At 45.0% G+C, this 19231-nt stretch overlaps 1 protein-coding gene across 6 annotated transcripts in view; it reads right to left on the bottom strand.

The window, feature by feature from the left end:
- Window positions 1–2056: 2056 nt before the first annotated feature.
- The window catches only part of setd5 (SET domain containing 5), a 63228-nt gene continuing 46053 nt past the window's right edge, over window positions 2057–19231 (bottom strand). For 4 of the 6 annotated variants that reach the window (XM_078249374.1, XM_078249378.1, XM_078249377.1 and 1 more), the window contains exons 21-25: window positions 19110–19202; window positions 14530–14816; window positions 3935–4056; window positions 3269–3357; window positions 2057–2797 (exon numbers count right to left, since the gene is read on the bottom strand). In XM_078249374.1, the coding sequence (XP_078105500.1) occupies window positions 2246–2797; window positions 3269–3357; window positions 3935–4056; window positions 14530–14816; window positions 19110–19202 (1143 nt within the window). In that variant the 3' untranslated portion in view covers window positions 2057–2245. The remainder of the gene's footprint in view (window positions 2798–3268; window positions 3358–3934; window positions 4057–14529; window positions 14817–19109; window positions 19203–19231) is intronic. The other 2 variants (XM_078249379.1, XM_078249380.1) reach the window with 1 other exon arrangement.

The following is a 19231-nucleotide window of genomic DNA, read 5'->3' as shown; positions in this document are numbered from 1 at the left end:
ATAAAGCGTTGTGTACTGGAGAAGAGTCATGCACTTTTTTTCATTTTGATGGACTTTCATTGAAGCTCACCACCTCAAAGTATAACGCATCGTTCCACTGTACTACCAAAACAAATCTGGGAAAAGAAAGCGCCTGTCACAATAATAAAGTTACACTGTAAAAGTAAATAAAACACTTCACCATTTTCTTCCTCATTTAGATTGATGTGACGTGCAAAACAAAAATTGAGTCCCTCAATGACACATCACAATGGTAGTTTTAAAAATACATTACCATCATGATTATTTTATTATCAAAATGTATTACATCTCTTGCTTCTTAACCCTTTTAGAGGGGAACAATTGAAATAGTTACTACTATGATCTATGCAAAAAATAAAACAAAACAACAGTATGAGCTTTACAAAACAAAAAGAGAATGCGGTGTCTGGTTTTTGGAGGAACAGACCCAATGGTTAACCATCTGACAAAGTTGGTCACTCAGACCCTGAAAACATTAATCATGCGATAAATTCAGTGTACATATAGTCTATATCACATTTCTTTCCATACAAGTACACATTCATACATATTGTCCTAGGTTTTCTTTTAGGCTTTACTTCTTACATTTTAAGGTGCTGGTTAATTTTGGGTCACAACTTTATGTTTTAAATCTGTCAAACATTCATGTAACATGAGTACCTTTATGTGTTAATGGACTGGGGGGGGGAAGGGGCAGTGGGTGTAGTGATGGGTGGGGTCCAGTCTCATGACCGGGCCCTCGGTCCTTGAAGTCTTCCACACAAACAGCCGGTCAGAATAAAAGTCTCAGAGGGAGGAGAAGGCGACTCCTGCTGCCGCCCAGTTGTCAGCTAAACGTAGGTTTGATGTCTCACCAGGTGACCAAAACATCTCTTTCTTACAAGTCAGTTTTTGAGGAAAAATAAAAATACAGCATTCTGTGGAAAGAGAAGCAGCTATCACAGGAGAATATAGCAGCTTTTTTTAATCTAGGTTTTTATAAACAATCCAAACACTCCTTCAGAGATCCCTTTCCTGGTTTTATTGGTGTCATATGGAATGCAAGGATTGGTAAAAAAAAAAAAAACTAAAAAAAACACATACATACATATATATTTAAAGAAATTCTGCAGGAAAAAGAAACATTCAAACCCAACATTTTTAATCAGAAGTAAAGTTGGATTATTCTCCTCTTATTTTGTTCCTGCATCCCATCACTATAATATATGATTAATATGAATTTGGAGAAAAATAAAAACTTATTTATAACTGATATGACAAGATGAATGCAGCCATATGTGGGGAACATAACTGGATTTCAAATTTATTGGAAAAACAAGAATGCAGCACCATGAATTATAAGACTTGTATGTCTCAAGTACAATATCAGAGGTTTACAGCGAAGTAGTCCTAATGTGAAATCAAAACAGTTCAGTGGGGACTAGAGAACAGAAAAGAACCAAAACAAAACGGAACATTGGAACCAACGGAGAACCTCAAGAGAAAAGGGCTGTTGTCATGTTTAGTGAGAGAACACGGAAGCTGGCTATCACATGGAATGATCCTATCCAGGGAGAACCCCTCCTCCCCACCTCTCTAATTCATCTTTAGAACGGATGATTAACATGGCGTCTTTGCTTGCATCATTTCCAAATCAAACACTTATTTACTGCAGCACAGACTCGGCCCCTTGCCAAATCAAAAAAGTAACATTGACAAAAATAAAATAAAAAAATAAAACAATTCTTGCTTTCAGTTACATATGCATTTATCCAACCTGGGTACCATGGCGAGAGGTACGGCTTTTAATAACTTTGTACAGACATTTGTGTGGAAGGTTTTACTTTCCAACATTATAGAGCCTGTTTGCACAGTCCGGCACATGAGGAAACACGGGAAAATTTCAAGTTACATGTGATTTCTTGTTTTTCTTTTAGAATGTGTCATCCCAATCGCTTTTTCCACTAATTCTGTAATGATGTCCAAAGTCAAAGACTGGCTTTGTGCAGAATTAGTCATTTGATTTTTTTCTCTGAAAAGAGAGAGACAGACGTAGAAATTCTTAAAGAAGTCCTTGCTCCTCTTAGGTCTGTACATTTCCCCTCCCCAAACTCCCTGCTCCCCATTTCAACGCAGCTTTAAGGGGGTACGCAGCTTCATACACTCTTACACACACACACACACACACACACACTCTTACTCACACACACACACACACACACACACACACACACACACACACGTCCTAAAAGCTTCCTGACTGTGTCCTTACTCCAGGTCCCTGAAGGGGGGAGTGCTGGAACTGACTGAGGCTTGTCCCTCGCTGTGGGTAGTGTGGCGGTCCAGTGGCCGACAGCAACCTGGAGCCGGCCTGCAGCGCTGCCTGGCCCGGGCTGCCGGACTTCAGGCTGCGAGACACCTGCTGCTGGCACTCTCTGGAGGCCTGGGTACCCGAGTCTATCTTAGTCTGCCCTGTGGGAGTCCCTACCAGGCTGCTGCTGTTCAAAAGGCTCATTTTTAAGGGGCTGCTGTAGCCATGACCTCCGTCCAAGTTACTGCTGCCACTTTGCTGGTTTAGAGAGCATGCTGGCGGCCTGGAGTCTGAAGAGGAGGTGGGGGTGGGGGTGCCACCGGGGTAGGAGGATGGAGGGTGGTCCTGCAACACTTCAGGGTGAGAGGTGGAGAGGCGTGGGTAAAAGCTATGGCCTGATGAGGGACTGTAGGAACCCCGGAATGGAGAGTTGGAGGTTTGGTGGAGGAACGACGGGCTCTCTGTCTGCCGGTGGCTTTCTGATGACTGAACACACACAAAACACACACACACTCAATATTTAGTGTGGCATATTTCTAAGGCTGTATTTATTGTTATGTGGAAAACAAGGTATTGGTCTGAAACATTCCCATGGTTACAAAATGCAAGTATTATGCCGTTACAGGTATGAATTAACAATAAAAGTTTAATTTACAAAGTGAATAAATATTTATCTTGTGTTTCTGGGACGAAAATCAATGAATATTGAAAATAGTGCTAAATTATAAACCTTTTATTACATAATTCTGTGTTAAAAAGTACAATGTTAAAAAATGCAGAATTCCAACTCAATTATTAGCATTTGAGTTTATGTAAATGTTATAGGTCAGAAAATGCCAATTAATTCTGTGATTTAAATGCAGCACTGCATTGACATGGCATCAAGGGTAACATGAATTTTAAATGAAAATGCTGCCAAAATGCATTGAATGTTATCATTCACTGGCCACTGGCTACCTGGTGTGAGTACACAGAGGGACTGTATCCGTGTGGACTCTTCATGGGAGAAGCCATGGACGCTGCCTGCATCTCATATAGATCTGCATCTGAAAACAGAGAAAGAGGGGTCAACTCAGCACTAGAAAACATACTATCATCAGGGAAGTTAAAGCACGAAGATAGAAGAAAATATGTTACTTACAGTATATCTATAGTTATTAATAAAAAATATTCTTTTTTGGTACATCATACATCATTGAACCCATGCTAAAGTTGACTAAAAAGAGGAATAAAAAAATCATCTTTTGGAAATTGATCTCAATGCCTTAATTAAAAAAAGTTATTTCATGGATCCAGGATACTATGCATCCTGAAAAAGTTCCCTTGGCCTCTGGAATTAAAATAGCCCCACATCATCACATACTCTACACCATACCTAGATTGGCATGGGGTACTTTCCATAAAATCATCTCTCAATGCAAATCAAACCAGCTATTAGGCTAACTGAAATAAAACCATGCCAACATTTTTTTAATTAAGGCATTAAGATTTCCAATTTCCAAAAGATTCCTCTTTTTAGTCAACTTTAGCATGGGTTCATAAACTTATGAGCACCACTGTAGTTGTGGCTTTGTTAACTCAATTTCTCTGCAGGGATTCCTAAAGTTTCTAATATTGTCATACCAGATTCCTTCTCTGTAGAGCCATCACTCCTCTTGTGAATCCGCTCCATCTTGATGCTTCTTAGCACTCGCTCCAGGACCCCCTGACCTTCCCTTAGACGTTCAACAGTAGTGGGGACCATCCTTGAAAAACACAAATTTAAAGGTTATTTACAAACTCTGATCAGGACCAAATCCTGAACATATCAGACAGCTTTAAAAACATGACTTAAGGAATTGAAGTTATTAACAAGGCCCGGAAACCACCCTGACTCTCCACCTTCATGCCACTGTTCTCTCTCTGCTGTAATGCTCTTTGCTCTTTATTTTTTATTTATATCTTTATTTATTCTTTATTTTTAACTTAATACATACTGTGTAAATATACTTATATTGTTTGTACCTATACTTATATTGTTTAATATTCCATCTAAAGAATGTGTGATGTGCACCAACAACACCAAAACAAATTCCTTGTATGTGTTAAAAAACGTACTTGGCAATAAAACCTTTTCTGATTCTGATTCTGATGGAGAGATCACGTGACCGACGATCGCATGGCTGCTCGAAGCGGAGGCTCCTCGACCACCTCTGCATTTTCATTAAAAACCAGGTCTATTCTTTTTTTATTCAACATTTGTTACTGCGGTTTAATTAGGCTGAAAACATGATGGACATGGTTTGCTCACTTTACTACTGCCTACTGCAGAAAGTAATAGCTGTTGGAACATGGTATGTGAGTTTGGGAGCCAGGCTGTGGAGAAATATTTGACTGGACTGAAAGAACATGATAAACACTTATTTTATAATCTATATTTACTACTCTTACATGGTTTGTTTTCCACACAGCCTATTTCAGAGCTTAATAGCTGGTTGAAACATAATATATGAGCTTGGGAGCAGAGTTATAAGGAGCATTTGCTTAGACTGCATCTTATAATCTATGTTTAATACTCCTACATGGCTGTTTTGTTTTTCACACAGTTTATTTCAGAACTTAACAGATGGTTGGAACTTAGTTTTAAGGTTTTTTGTAACATTGTTTTTAACATTGTTAAAACATAGGAAAGCACTAGACCTGTTTCAGTTAACCTGTGACTTTAGACAGGAGGGGCAGTTTTGAGCTGGAGTTTTTGTGCGAGCTGCGTTTGATGTGGCCACGTATCTTACAGAGAGGGAAGGGGGTCTGTGGTCTTGGAGGACTAAGGGATTTATTTTATTTTTTATGTTATCACCACACTTTGCTTAGATCTAACAGCTCAACCTTTGCTACAAATGTATCAGTACGTACATGAGACATGTAATTTTGAAGATGGCTGCACTTTCAATTCTTTCAGTTAACATCAGGGGGCTAATCGGACCGATCAAACGAGCTAAATTCCTGGACTATTTAAGACGGAAGAACATAGACGTGGCGCTCATTCAAGAGTCACATTTACGTAAAAGAGATGTAAATCGTCTACAAAATAAATATTTCGAAGTTGTTGCTTCATCCAGTGACGACACCAAGACCAAGGGCTCCATTGTGTTGCTGTCAAGGAAATGTGCACTCTCCATAGACAAAAGTAGTAAAGACCTATCAGGCAGGATATCATATGTATGTACTACGATAAGGAGTAGGAAAATAGCCTTCGTTTTGGTATACGCACCAGCTACATATGATGAAAGCTTTTTCCCGCGCCTAACCAATGAATTGCTTTCTCTCAATGACTAATTATAGGGGGAGACCTGAATGCGGTACTAGATCTAAATCAGGATAGATCAGGGGTCAACCACACGAAAGCCCAAAAACACATATCGGACATGTTTAAAACAGTGATGGAATCCCACCATCTTACAGATATATGGAGGATGCACAATCCTACTAGCAAGGATTACACCTTCTTTTCCACACGTCACCTCACCCACTCCCGCATTGATTATTTTTTGTGCTCCAGTGTGGAAGCCGATAACAACTGAACCAGCAACCCTGTCTGACCACAATGCACTGATAACCACATTCCATTGTGATATGTTAGGAGAAAGATCTACAAGGTGGCAATTTAATAATTTCCTTCTCAAAACACAGATTTTTATATCAATCAATTTTGGACCCGGCCTACATTTGGCAAGCCACTAAAGGATTTATTAGAGATTCCACATCTTCCTTTGTGGTCAATTTGAAGAAAAAGAGAGAGGCAAGAATTGCGTAGTTGGAAGAACGCTGTAAATCGTTAGAGCAGTCTCTTAAGACTTGTTTTCTAAATCTACAAATACTCTTTTAGTCACGAATTGAGCAGAGCTAAATGATTTGCTAAGAAGGAGAGCTATTCAGCTCTCCTTCTGAGTGAGGCAAAATTACTATTTTAATGGTTGCAAACCAAGCAAATTGCTGGCTCTGAAATTAAAACAAAATTAGTCTAGAGCTGCTATCAACAGCATCCACACGGACCGAGGTATCTCAACGAATCCTAAAGATATCACCGCCACTTTCCAATCCAACAAAGTTGTGTGAATCCTCCTGTAATCCGGATCCGACACAGTGCCAAAAGTTCCTGAAAGAGCTAAACCTGCCTCTTCTCGACCCAGAGAAGGGAGAAGACCTAGGTCAACCTATAACGTTAAAGGAACTTAAATCAGCATTAAAAGCAGCTAAGAAAGGGAAAACACCGGGGTTGGATGGTATTCCATCAGAACTTTTACTGCAGTACTTTGACATACTAGGACCTATCATTTTACAAACTTTAACCTCGGCCATAGAGAGGGGCACCTTTCATCAACAAACCAACACTGCACTAATTTCTGTCATACACAAAAAGGGCAAAGATCCTACGGAGTGCTCAAACTATAGACCCATCAGCCTCATTGGGACTGATATTAAGCTCTATTCCAAAGTCTTGGCACTACGCCTGGAATGCTTTATTGAGAAGCTAGTCCACCCCGACCAATCAGGGCTTATACCAAAAGAGTCAAGCTGCAGACAATATAAGCAGATTATTCCATGTAATAGAAGAAGCCAAAGACCTTCCAACAACGGCAGCAGTTTTATCATTGGACGCGGAAAAGGCTTTTGACCGCCTAGAGTGGAACTACTTGTGGCAAGTAATGGAGAGGCTTGGTTTGGGAGCCAAATTCATTGACATGGTATGTACTTTATATGCGAATCCCACAGCCATAGTCTCAACCAATGGCCTGCATTCACAGCCATTCCCCATCGCACGGGGCTCGCGAAAGGGATGCCCGCTATCTCACATGGTATTTGCGATCTCTCTTGAACCGTTAGCCCAAGCCATATGGCAAAATAAAATATGCAATGTCAGATTAAATCCAATAACAACTCAATATCGTTATTTGCAGATGATATTTTGCTGTACATTCCTGACCTTGAGGACTCTGTTCCAAAAATTCTTAAGATCTTTAACGAATTTGGCTCAATATCCGGCTAAAAAAATCAATTAGAATAAATCTAATCTTCTTCTGTTGAACAACAAGACAGGGGACATCAGCTATTATCAGCAACCCAAAGCAAAATTACATATTTGGGCATCACCATTCATGCATCGCTACAGCGAGTTGTCCAGGACAACTATGGTAGTAAGTATTGTTCAAAGGGATCTGGCCAATTAGTCTGCGCTGCCGGCATTGCTATGGTCCAGGATCGCCGTTGTTAAAATGAACATAGTTCCTCGTGTGAATTTCTTAAGTACAATGATCCCCTTACCCCTACCAATAAATTTCTGGAAGAAACTTGATACCGTAATTCGACAGTATATTTGGAATAATAAACAACCTAGGCTAAAATACCCTACCTTGCAGCGTACCATAAACACGGGAGGCCTGGTTCTCCCTAACCTTAAAGTGTACCACAGAGCCTTCCAGCTACGGACCCTCAGTGTGGATGGACCCCTCATCTACAGTCCCATGGAGAGAAATAGAGCAAAACCTCACTGGAAGTCTAAGACTGCAAGACCTTGCCTTTGCAGGTGTGTGCCGAAAAAATTGTATGCTAGCCTATGGCCCTATTATCACCAACACACTGACCAACTTTAACTTTAACCACTTTTCTTCTCCCTTCACTGGAAATTTTGGACATTCTGGTCAAAGGTGTGCTCACCTTTGCTCAAGCAGCGAGGCGCCAGAGGAGAGGGAAATGGGCCGGTGTGCTTGTGCGTCTCCGCCAGCGAGGATTACGCACATCGTTCCCGGGAATATTCCTCTTTAACGTGCGCTCACTGCCCAACAAACTGGAGGAATTTCAACTGCTGTTGGTGAGAAACCAGGACTTTTCTTCATCTGCTGTTTTGTGCTTCACAGAGACGTGGCTCTGTGGATTAATACCGGCCTCTGCGCTGCAGCTGGCAGGCTTCCAGCTTTTCAGAGCGGACAGAGACACGAATCTCTCCGGCAAAACTAAAGGTGGAGGAATCTGTTTCTACATCAACAGCGGCTGGTGCAACGACGTGACAGTCATCCAGCAGCATTGTTCTCCTCCATCCATCCATCCATCCATCTTCATCCGCTTATCCGGGGTCGGGTCGCGGGGGTAGCAGCTCCAGCAGGGGACCCCAAACTTCCCTTTCCCGGGCCACATTAACCAGCTCCGACTGGGGGATCCCGAGGCGTTCCCAGGCCAGGTTAGAGATATAATCCCTCCACCTAGTCCTGGGTCTCCCCCGAGGCCTCCTCCCAGCTGGACGTGCCTGGAACACCTCCCTAGGGAGGCGCCCAGGGGGCATCCTTACCAGATGCCCGAACCACTTCAACTGGCTCCTTTCGACGCAAAGGAGCAGCGGCTCTACTCCGAGCTCCTCACGGATAACTGAGCTTCTCACCCTATCTCTAAGGGAGACGCCAGCTACCCTCCTGAGGAAACCCATTTCGGCCGCTTGTACCCTGGATCTTGTTCTTTCGGTCATGACCCAGCCTTCATGACCATAGGTGAGGGTAGGAACAAAAACTGACCGGTAGATTGAGAGCTTTGCCTTCTGGCTCAGCTCTCTTTTCATCACTACGGTGCGATAAATTGAATGTAATACCGCACCTGCTGTGCCGATTCTCCGACCAATCTCCCGCTCCATTGTCCCCTCACTCGCGAACAAGACCCCAAGGTACTTGAATTCCTTCACTTGGGGTAAGGACTCATTCCCTACCTGGAGAAGGCACTCCATCGGAGGCTGCAGCCCTTCAGGCCCTTCGGTACCTTGCAACTGCCTCCGGAGTCGTCTGGGATAACATATCCCGGAAAGACTCCTTCAGTCGGACGGCTTCCCTGACCACCGGTGTCCACCACGGTGTTCGTGGGTTACCGCCCCTTGAGGCACCTAAGACCCTAAGACCACAGCTCCTCACCGCAGCTTCAGCAATGGAAACTTTGAACATTGTCCACTCGGGTTCAATGCCCCCAGCCTCCACAGGGATGCACGAAAAGCTCCGCCGGAGGTGTGAGTTGAAAGTCTGTCGGACAGGGGCCTCCTCCAGACGTTCCCAATTTACCCGCACTACCCGTTTGGGCTTACCAGGTCTGTCCAGAGTCTTCCCCCACCCCCTGACCCAACTCACCACCAGATGGTGATCGGTTGACAGCTCCGCCCCTCTCTTCACCCGAGTGTCCAAAACATACGGCCTCAGATCAGATGAAACGATTATAAAATCGATCATTGACCTTTGGCCTAGGGTGCTCTGGTACCAAGTACACTTATGAGCATCCCTATGTTCGAACATGGTGTTCGTTATAGACAATCCATGACTAGCACAGAAGTCCAACAAACAAACAACCTGGTTTAGATCAGGGAGGCCATTCCTCCCAATCACGCCTCTCCATGTGTCTCCATCATTACCCACGTGCGCGTTGAAGTCCCCCAGCAGAACTATGGAGTCCCCGACTGGAGCCCCATGCTGGACTCCACTCAAGGTCTCCAAGAAGGCCGAATACTGCATATGCACAAACAACAGTCAGAGTTTTCCCCCCCACAACCCGCAGGCGTAGGGAGGCGACCCTCTCGTCCACCGGGTTAAACTCCAACGTAGCGGCGCTCAGCCGGGGGCTTGTGAGTATCCCCACACCCGCCCGATGCCTCACACCCTGGGCAACTCCGGAGAAGAAAAGAGTCCAACCCCTATCCAGGAGTATAGTTCCAGAACCAAGACTGTGCGTAGAGGTAAGCCCCACCAGATCTAACCGGTAGCGCTCCACCTCCCGCACAAGTTCCGGCTCCTTCCCCCACAGAGAGGTGACATTCCACGTCCCCAGAGCCAGCCTCTGCTGCCCGGGTCTGGTCCGTCGAGGCCCCTGACCTTCACTGCCACCCATGTGGCAGCGCACCCGACAACAAGCGGTTCCTCCCACAGGTGGTGGGCCCATGGGATGGTGAGATGTCCGCCACGTAGCTTTTTTGGGCTGTGCCCGGCCGGGCTCCGTGGCAAACCCGGCCACCAGACGCTCGCTGACGAGCCCTCCATCTGGGCCTGGCTCCAGACGGGGGGCCCCGGGCTTCCTCCGGGCAGGGTCACTTCATCCCTTCCTCGATGTTTCATAGGATTTTTGAACCATTCTTTGTCTGGCCCCTCACCTGAGACCACTTTGCCTTGGGAGACACTACCAGGAGCACGAAGCTCCAGACAACACAGCCCTCAGGTTCATAGGGACACACAAACCTCTCCACCACGATAAGGTGATGGTTCCCGGAGAAGTTGTTCTCCTGACCTGGAATATTTCATCATAAACTGTAAGCCTTTTTAATCACCCCGTGAGTTCCACTCATTCATTCTGGTTGGTGTTTACATCTCACCGCAGGCCAACGTGCAGGACGCACAGCGCATGCTCGCCGACCAGATACTGTGTGTGGAGCGGACCAACCCGGACTCCCTAGTTATTGTCCTTGGAGACTTTAATAAAGGGAACCTCACTCATGAACTCCCTAAATATAGACAGCATATTAAATGCCCAACCAGAGAGGAGAACATTCTGGATCACTGTTACACCACAGTCAGGGATGCTTATCATGCATTCCCCGGTGCTGCACTGGGTTTCTCTGACCACGTCATGGTTCACCTGCCTAAAAGGGAGCCTAAAACCCCCCACTCCTTCAATGACCGACACCTAGCCAACGACCTGAACGAGTTCTACTGTCGATTTGAAAGACAAAGGGACAGTCCTGACACCATCCCCCACGACACCTCCCTACAGCTACAACCACTGTGCTTCACCTCCACCTCAGCAGGGTCCTGGGCCTCCCCACCAATGCCCTCCATAAAGGTCCCCACCTCAGTGACGACTCTCTCTTAGGAGACAGAACCCCAGGAAAGCTGCTGGACCGGATGCTGTCTCCCCATCCAGCTTGAAGCACTGCGCTGATCTCCAGTGTTCACAGACATTTTTAACACCTCACTGGAGACATGCCACGTGCCAGCCTGTTTCAAGACCTCAACCATAATCCCTGTCCCCAAGAAGCCAAGGACCACAGGACTTAATGACTTCAGACCCGTCGCCCTGACCTCTGTGGTTATGAAGTCCTTTGAGCGCCTTGTGCTTTCACACCTCAAAGACATCACCGACCCCCTCCTGGACCCCCTGCAGTTTGCCTACAGAGCCAATAGGTCTGTAGACTATGCAGTCAACCTGGCCCTCCACTACATCCTCAGGCACCTGGACTCCGCAGGAACCTACGCCAGGATCCTGTTTGTGGACTTCAGCTCTGCCTTTAACACCATCATCCCGGCTCTGCTCCAGGAGAAACCCTCCCAGCTAGGCGTGCCTGACTCCACCTACAGGTGGATCACTGACTTCCTGTCTGACAGGAAGCAGCATGTGAAGCTGGGGAAACACGTCTCCGATTCACAGACCATCAGCACCGGATCCCCTTAGGGCGGTGTTCTTTCCCCCCTGCTCTTCTCACTGTACACCAACAGCTGCACCTCCAGTCACCAGTCTGTCAAACTTCTGAAGTTTGCGGACGACACCTCCCTCATTGGACTCATCTCTGATGGTGACGAGTCCGCCTACAGGTGGGAGGCTGACCACCTGGTGACCTGGTGCAAGCAAAACAATCTAGAGCTCAACACTCTAAAGACAGTGGACATGGTTGTGGACTTCAGGAAGAACCCAGCCCCACCTGCCCCCATCACCCTCTGTGGCTCCACAATTGACACTGGAGTTTTTCCGCTTCCTGGGAACTACCATCTCCCAGGACCTCAAGTGGGAGCTGAACATCAGCTACCTCGTGAAGAAAGCACAACAGAGGATGTACTTCTTGCGGCAGCTGAAGAAATTCAACCTGCCAAAGACAATGATGGTGCACTTCTACACAGCCATCATTGAGTCCATCCTCATATCCTCCATCACCATCTGGTACACTGCTAGCACTGCAAAGGACAAGGGCAGACTGCAGCGTGTCATTAGGTCAGCAGAGAAGGTGATTGGCTACAATATGCCGCCGCTCCAGGACCTATATGCCACCAGGACTCTGAAGCGTTTTTTTTGTGGCCGACCCCTCCCACCCTGGACACAAACTCTTTGAGACACTCCCCTCTGGCAGGAGGCTGACCAAAACCTCACGTCACATGAACAGCTTTTTCCCCTCCGCCACTAGCCTTATTAACAAGGCACGGAAACCACCCGGTAAAGTCTACTCGAAGGTACTGGAAAGGAGGGTTCGGTCGATAGTCGAATCTCAGGTTGAAGAGGAACAATGCGGATTCCGTCCTGGTCGTGGAACAACGGACCAGATCTTTACTCTCGCAAGGATCCTGGAGGGAGCCTGGGAGTATGCCCAACCAGTCTACATGTGTTTTGTGGATCTGGAGAAGGCGTATGACCGGGTGCCCCGGGAGATACTGTGGGAGGTGCTGCGGGAGTACGGGGTGAGGGGGTCCCTTCTCAGGGCCATCCAATCTCTGTACGACCAAAGCGAGAGCTGTGTCCGGGTTCTCGGCAGTAAGTCGGACTCGTTTCAGGTGAGAGTTGGCCTCCGCCAGGGCTGCGCTTTGTCACCAATCCTGTTTGTAGTATTTATGGACAGGATATCGAGGCGTAGTCGGGGTGGAGAGGGGTTGCAGTTCGGTGGGCTGGGGATCTCATTGCTGCTTTTTGCAGATGATGTGGTCCTGATGGCATCATCGGCCTGTGACCTTCAGCACTCACTGGATCGGTTCGCAGCCGAGTGTGAAGCGGCTGGGATGAGGATCAGCACCTCTAAATCGGAGGCCATGGTTCTCAGCAGGAAACCGATGGAGTGCCTTCTCCAGGTAGGGAATGAGTCCTTACCCCAAGTGAAGGAGTTCAAGTACCTTGGGGTCTTGTTCGCGAGTGAGGGGACAATGGAGCGGGAGATTGGTCGGAGAATCGGCACAGCAGGTGCGGTATTACATTCAATTTATCGCACCGTTAGACGAAAAGAGAGCTGAGCCAGAAGGCAAAGCTCTCAATCTACCGGTCAGTTTTTGTTCCTACCCTCACCTATGGTCATGAAGGCTGGGTCATGACCGAAAGAACAAGATCCAGGGTACAAGCGGCCGAAATGGGTTTCCTCAGGAGGGTAGCTGGCGTCTCCCTTAGAGATAGGGTGAGAAGCTCAGTTATCCGTGAGGAGCTCGGAGTAGAGCCGCTGCTCCTTTGCGTCGAAAGGAGCCAGTTGAAGTGGTTCGGGCATCTGGTAAGGATGCCCCCTGGGCGCCTCCCTAGGGAGGTGTTCCAGGCACGTCCAGCTGGGAGGAGGCCTCGGGGGAGACCCAGGACTAGGTGGAGGGATTATATCTCTAACCTGGCCTGGGAACGCCTCGGGATCCCCCAGTCGGAGCTGGTTAATGTGGCCCGGGAAAGGGAAGTTTGGGGTCCCCTGCTGGAGCTGCTACCCCCGCGACCCGACCCCGGATAAGCGGATGAAGATGGATGGATGGATGGATGGAAACCACCCTGACACTCCACCTTCATGCCACTGTTCTCTCTCTGCTGTAATGCTCTTTGCTCTTTATTTTTTATTTATATCTTTTATTCTTTATTTTTAACTTAATACATACTGTGTAAATATACTTATATTGTTTGTACCTATACTTATATTGTTTAATATTCAATCTAAAGAATGTGTGACGTGCACCAACAACACCAAAACAAATTCCTTGTGTGTGTTAAAAAACGTACTTGGCAATAAAACCCTTTCTGATTCTGAACACCACAAGAATTAGAGGAGAGCGACTAGGCAAGGTGTGATTTTTGTTTTCTTGTATATTGGTCGAGACCGCAGAGGGTGGGGTGGGCGAGGGTTTTGGTTCTTGTTCGATTGTATGTTGAAAATATAAAAATAATAAAAAAATTGATCATAAAAAAAAAAAAAAAAATGACTTAAGAACTTCCAGGTGATGCGACCCGTAGTAAAATATGTGTTAAAGGGGTACTTTGACGATTTCAATCCAGCTCTGTGTCATCTTTGTGTGGGCAGTGTGTGCAGATTAATAGTGGACACTATTATCTCAGAGGATAACGTGTCACCAGAGCAGATTTTGGCAGACCTTGGCTGCTTGGAGCTCCGTGCACTGCAGCCACGGAGGGAAGACGCATATTGCCCACACTACCATGACAGAACTGGATTTAAATCAGCAAAATATATCTTTAAATGTAGTGAGCCATCATTCTGGACTTCTCACCACTGATTGTTGCTGTCCTGGCGTCTGGACTGCACTGAAGAGCCCTGGTGGTCTGGAGGATTGACCTCCTCTATTTGTGGGATGGAGAAAGTGTGTGCTGAGGAAGAGAAGGAGCTGTGTTGGGAGGCTGGGGGCTGCATCTGCTGATGGCAATGGGGATGATGGGAGTCCTGGCTGTAGTGGGAGCCAGGCCTGGTGGGGGTACCACCCAGAGAAGAGCTGCTGCCGGCTAGGTCTGAGTCACGGCCGCTGCCCTGCTTCCTCTTGCGGTACTCCAGCAAAGACACCTGAGGCAGCAGAGGGAGGAGAGGTGCTATTAAATACCTGTTGTTGAAGGACTGACACACAGTCTGATGTAAATGTTTAACATACAACTTCATGTCATTTACACTGATGCTGGGCCGCTGACTGAATCACATCATTCACCAAAACTGCACTAAGTGATGGGCAGACTGCATGCACCACACCAGAGAGGACTCACCTGGAAACAGTATTTACAACTAGTCAATATAACAAAAAGAAAAACACCTCAATCACCATGGAAATCACCTTTGACATGAAAATGACACTGTATGCATCTCTTTTTTTGTTCCATTCTACACACTCGTAGTCATGAGAAAGGCTTGTACTGTAGATTACTGTAGATTACTGTGTGTTCTGAATGTTAGTAACATACAGCTTTGATGAAAGAGCAGGCAACTTTAAACGCACCACACCAGATGCAACCACGCTGAAACAACAACTACACAAACACTCATATCAACTTCCACAGAAAGTTCAAGCACACACATAACATATACACACACTTCAACTATTAAAGCATTACTCTCGCCAAAATGTACCCACAATACTATGTACCCGAGTCAAACTTTCGTTTAAAAGCATAATTAGGACGGAAGCGCCACTTTTAAGATTTATCGTATTTTCGGTCAAATGGCCTTTTGAATGGGAGTGCTAGGGGCACTTAGCCTGACATCGTCTTACTCAGATTCTAGTCAGAATGTGAGTCTGAAACCGCTCCGTTGGGCTGTGATTATGGGGCATGTTTTAACCGAACAGGGAAAGAAAATTCCTCTGCACTCATTGGATAGACCTACAACCAATCAGAGCAACGGAACTCAACCGTCAACAGATGACAGTGTTTTGTCTCCATAGCAACCACTCTTTGCACAATGCACTTCCGTCCTAACTCCCGACTTTTAGACTTTTTTGAAGCTGGATATATCATTTGTTTCGTCTAAATATGAATGTGGATAACGTTAGTGATAGTGACATGCTTGCTACAGTTGCATTTCTAGAGATGAATCACGTTTTATTTCTCTGATTCACGGCTTTGTTCTAACGCCGCTGGGCGCTCCCTCTCTTCAGTCACTCTCTAGCTCGCTTCACCATATAGCTAACGCTACCGTGCGGAGGCTTTGTTTAAATCTCTGCCATTTCGTAAAGCTGTTTGTAACGTAGAAATAAAATGGATTATTGATAATTTAATTTCTATAGTTTTTAGTGGACTTTACCAGCTGACTTCTCTATTCGCCGTTGAAACAGGTAAAGTCTCTTATGTTCTAAAACTAGCCTCTGTGACTTGAACAGCTGAGTCACAGCGACACCATCAGCTGTGTGTGTGTGTGTGTGTGTGTGTGTGTGTGTGTGTGTGTGTGTGTGTGTATGTGTGTGTGTGTGTGTGTGTGTGTGTGTATGTATGTATGTATGTGAGAGAGACGTTACTGTATCTGTCCATCATCGTATAAAGCCCGCCCTCACAATTTGATTGGTCCGAACAGCTCTTGTTCGAGCATAATTGCTCCACAACGGATCAAGTCCAGACCGAACTTCCCGACCTTGAATGTTGTGGGTGAGGCTAAGTTCGGCTGGCACTAAGAAGGCTCGACACAACATGAAACTTTGCTCGAAGTATCACCAGGGGCTCTACACATGAACTCGAGCATTGAGAACATTGTTTGTGTACACAGAGTTTACTAAAAAGAAAGGCTTTGAACGACTTACTTTAGCAGTTGTTGTTTCCGGTCGCTACCATCTCGCCAGTCAAAAAGTGTCGATCTCCGAATGCAAATGAACGGACTCCATAGGAGTAAATGTCATTCTTATATGAGGCTCCTTTTTCAACAAGGTCAATATTGTTTTTCACTAACGTCAAAACAACGAATTATCTGTGCATTTATATGGAACTAAGCTTTAGGAGCTTTCCCATCTTTACTCTCCTCCCTGTTATGTTGCATTCGGAGATCGACACTTTTTGACTGGCGAGATGGCAGCGACCGGAAACACCAACAGCTAAAGTAAGTCGTTCAAAACCTTTTTTAATAAACTCTGTATACACAAACATTGTTCTCAATGCTCGAGTTCAAGTGTAGAGCAAGCAAAGTTTCATGTTGTGTCAAGCCTTCTTTGTGTTTTAAAAATAGCGATTTTGATGCTATCATAGTAGTGCCCCTAGCACTCCCATTCAAAAGGCCATTTAACCAAAAACGAGAATACGGTAAATCTTAAAAGTGGCCTTTCTGTACTAATTTTGCTTTTAAACAAAAGTTTGACTCGGGTACATTCACAAAAAAAACCTAGGTTGCATCTTGGCGAGAGTTACGCTTAAACAATGAATGATAGCACTCATCCCAGCTTAATGTCGTCATGAGAACAGCCTTGTGGGAGTGGGGGGGGGGAGAGGGGGGGGTATATGAAAGAGGCAGGGGGTGGGATGATCACCACACAGTCAGATACTGACATGGATGGATCTTATTGCAATAACATAATATTACATAAAGGGGAAACTGCAGAAGGCAGCTGTGTTGTCTGGGACTGGAAGTCAGGGTCTGAAATAACCACCAAGCATCAAATCTCAATGATGTCTTCAGTGGACACACTACTATAAGTGTCCTGCTAGACTTGCCAGTAGCTTTTTTGAGTACTTTTTACATGCATCGGATATAAATACAGTATTTGTCTGTTGTTAAAGCTTCTTACAAATCAGGTCAAACCAAAGCTATAGTTTTGTATCAAAAAGCTTGCCTGTTCCAACCTTAAAACATGTTAAAGGAAAACTATGGTTAATTGCAACTTTTTTATAGCTGTGGCCATGACTGGTTTTGATAACATTGTGAACGATAAAAAGCAATTGCTGAGATGAGACAAACATCCAGTAGGTTAGTGAAACATTTAAAGAGAAAACAAATGTGAATGGTAAAAGTAATATCCAAACTGCCTGTTATAACCATCCATGTTTCAGCATTGGCCTACTGTACTTGCCACAGCCATTTACACTAGTTTTCCTGTGCAATAAGGAGCTATTGGAAACATTTCAGGTATACTCACATTGATTTTACCAAAATATAGTGGTTTAGATAATATCTATTGGCTTGTTTACTGCTAGTGTCCAGTACCCACTCAGCAATGTCGCCACATCTCAAGATCTCAGCTATAGACCTTTTTCACGGCAGACATGTTGACATGTCATAGTAGGAAAAGCACAGGTGTATTCAAAACCATTGATGATGGCTGCATTCCACTTAGGAGAGGCCCTGGTACTGTGCATGCTGACTCGCTGAAATAGCTTACCAGGACACTTGATGGAATTGAGCCATCGTTAAGGTTATCAATTTCAGCTGTGCTTTTCCTACTATGACAAGTCAAAATGTCTGCTGTGAAAAAGGTCCATTAGTAGGGTGAGTATAATGTTATTATAACTGATATAACCAAAAGCTGAGGCTATAAAAATAACATTTAGATTGCAATAAACCATAGTTTCTGAGTCACTAAGGCTACATTTTAGACCCAATTCTATGCATAAAAGAAAGAGTAGATTTTTAATAACTAACTCTGTCTGAATCTCACAAAGGCTGTGATTCTATTTACAAAGATGAATTACAGTTGAAAAATGTATATCAGTAATGTTGGCTGGATTAATCTGAACCACTAATTTATTTTAGCTGCTTGGCAAGTGAGAATCTTAATACTGGACACTTTATAAGGAGGATTGATATTTGTTCCTTTAAAGTATCTAGTGGGCATCGATGGAAGAACAGGTATTTTATGGTTGGCCTGTCTGACATATGCTGAGTTCTGAGGCAACAATGCTATTGATTTCAGCCCTCACATTTACAGGACTATGTGATGTGACCAGCTGCATAAACATGTTAGCTCAGTTTAACATTACATTTGCCGAGTGAAGACTGATGAATCATGTTACTAGGAATACATCCTTAAATTTAACCTGAGCGCTGGAACTTTCCCATGGTGCCTTGTGATAGTGCTTATAGTAGAGGTGGAACCATGGATGATATGCCGCAAAGAGACATGGGCTTCATCTAGACACCATCATGAGAATTCATGAACCATCGGCTTCTTGTGTTGAAGGCAATGGATGAAGCTTTACACACTTCAATGAATTTGACTGAAATGGCATAACTTAAAACTGCTGCTCAAAACTATAGTCATAATTCAATGTAGGTTTGGAGGAGGGGAGAGGACGGAGCTGTCAGAGCATGGGGTGGGTGTTGTATGCAGATGCAAAGAAACAATATTTACATGCACACTTCTAAAGATGTAGTTGTAGGGAGAATATTCACCATATTTTGTACTGGCTTGTATTCACTTCTTACAGCTATAGCCTGGTAATCTGGCTTCCCTGTCAGCAGACTAATGGTATGCTGGTTGGCCCTCTGCCTTGGAAGAAAAGTGGAAGAGAGAC

The sequence above is a fragment of the Sander vitreus genome, chromosome 4 (genome assembly GCF_031162955.1).
Source record: "Sander vitreus isolate 19-12246 chromosome 4, sanVit1, whole genome shotgun sequence".
NCBI classification, from domain to species: Eukaryota; Metazoa; Chordata; class Actinopteri; order Perciformes; family Percidae; genus Sander; species Sander vitreus.
This window is presented reverse-complemented; position numbering and strand designations above follow the sequence as displayed.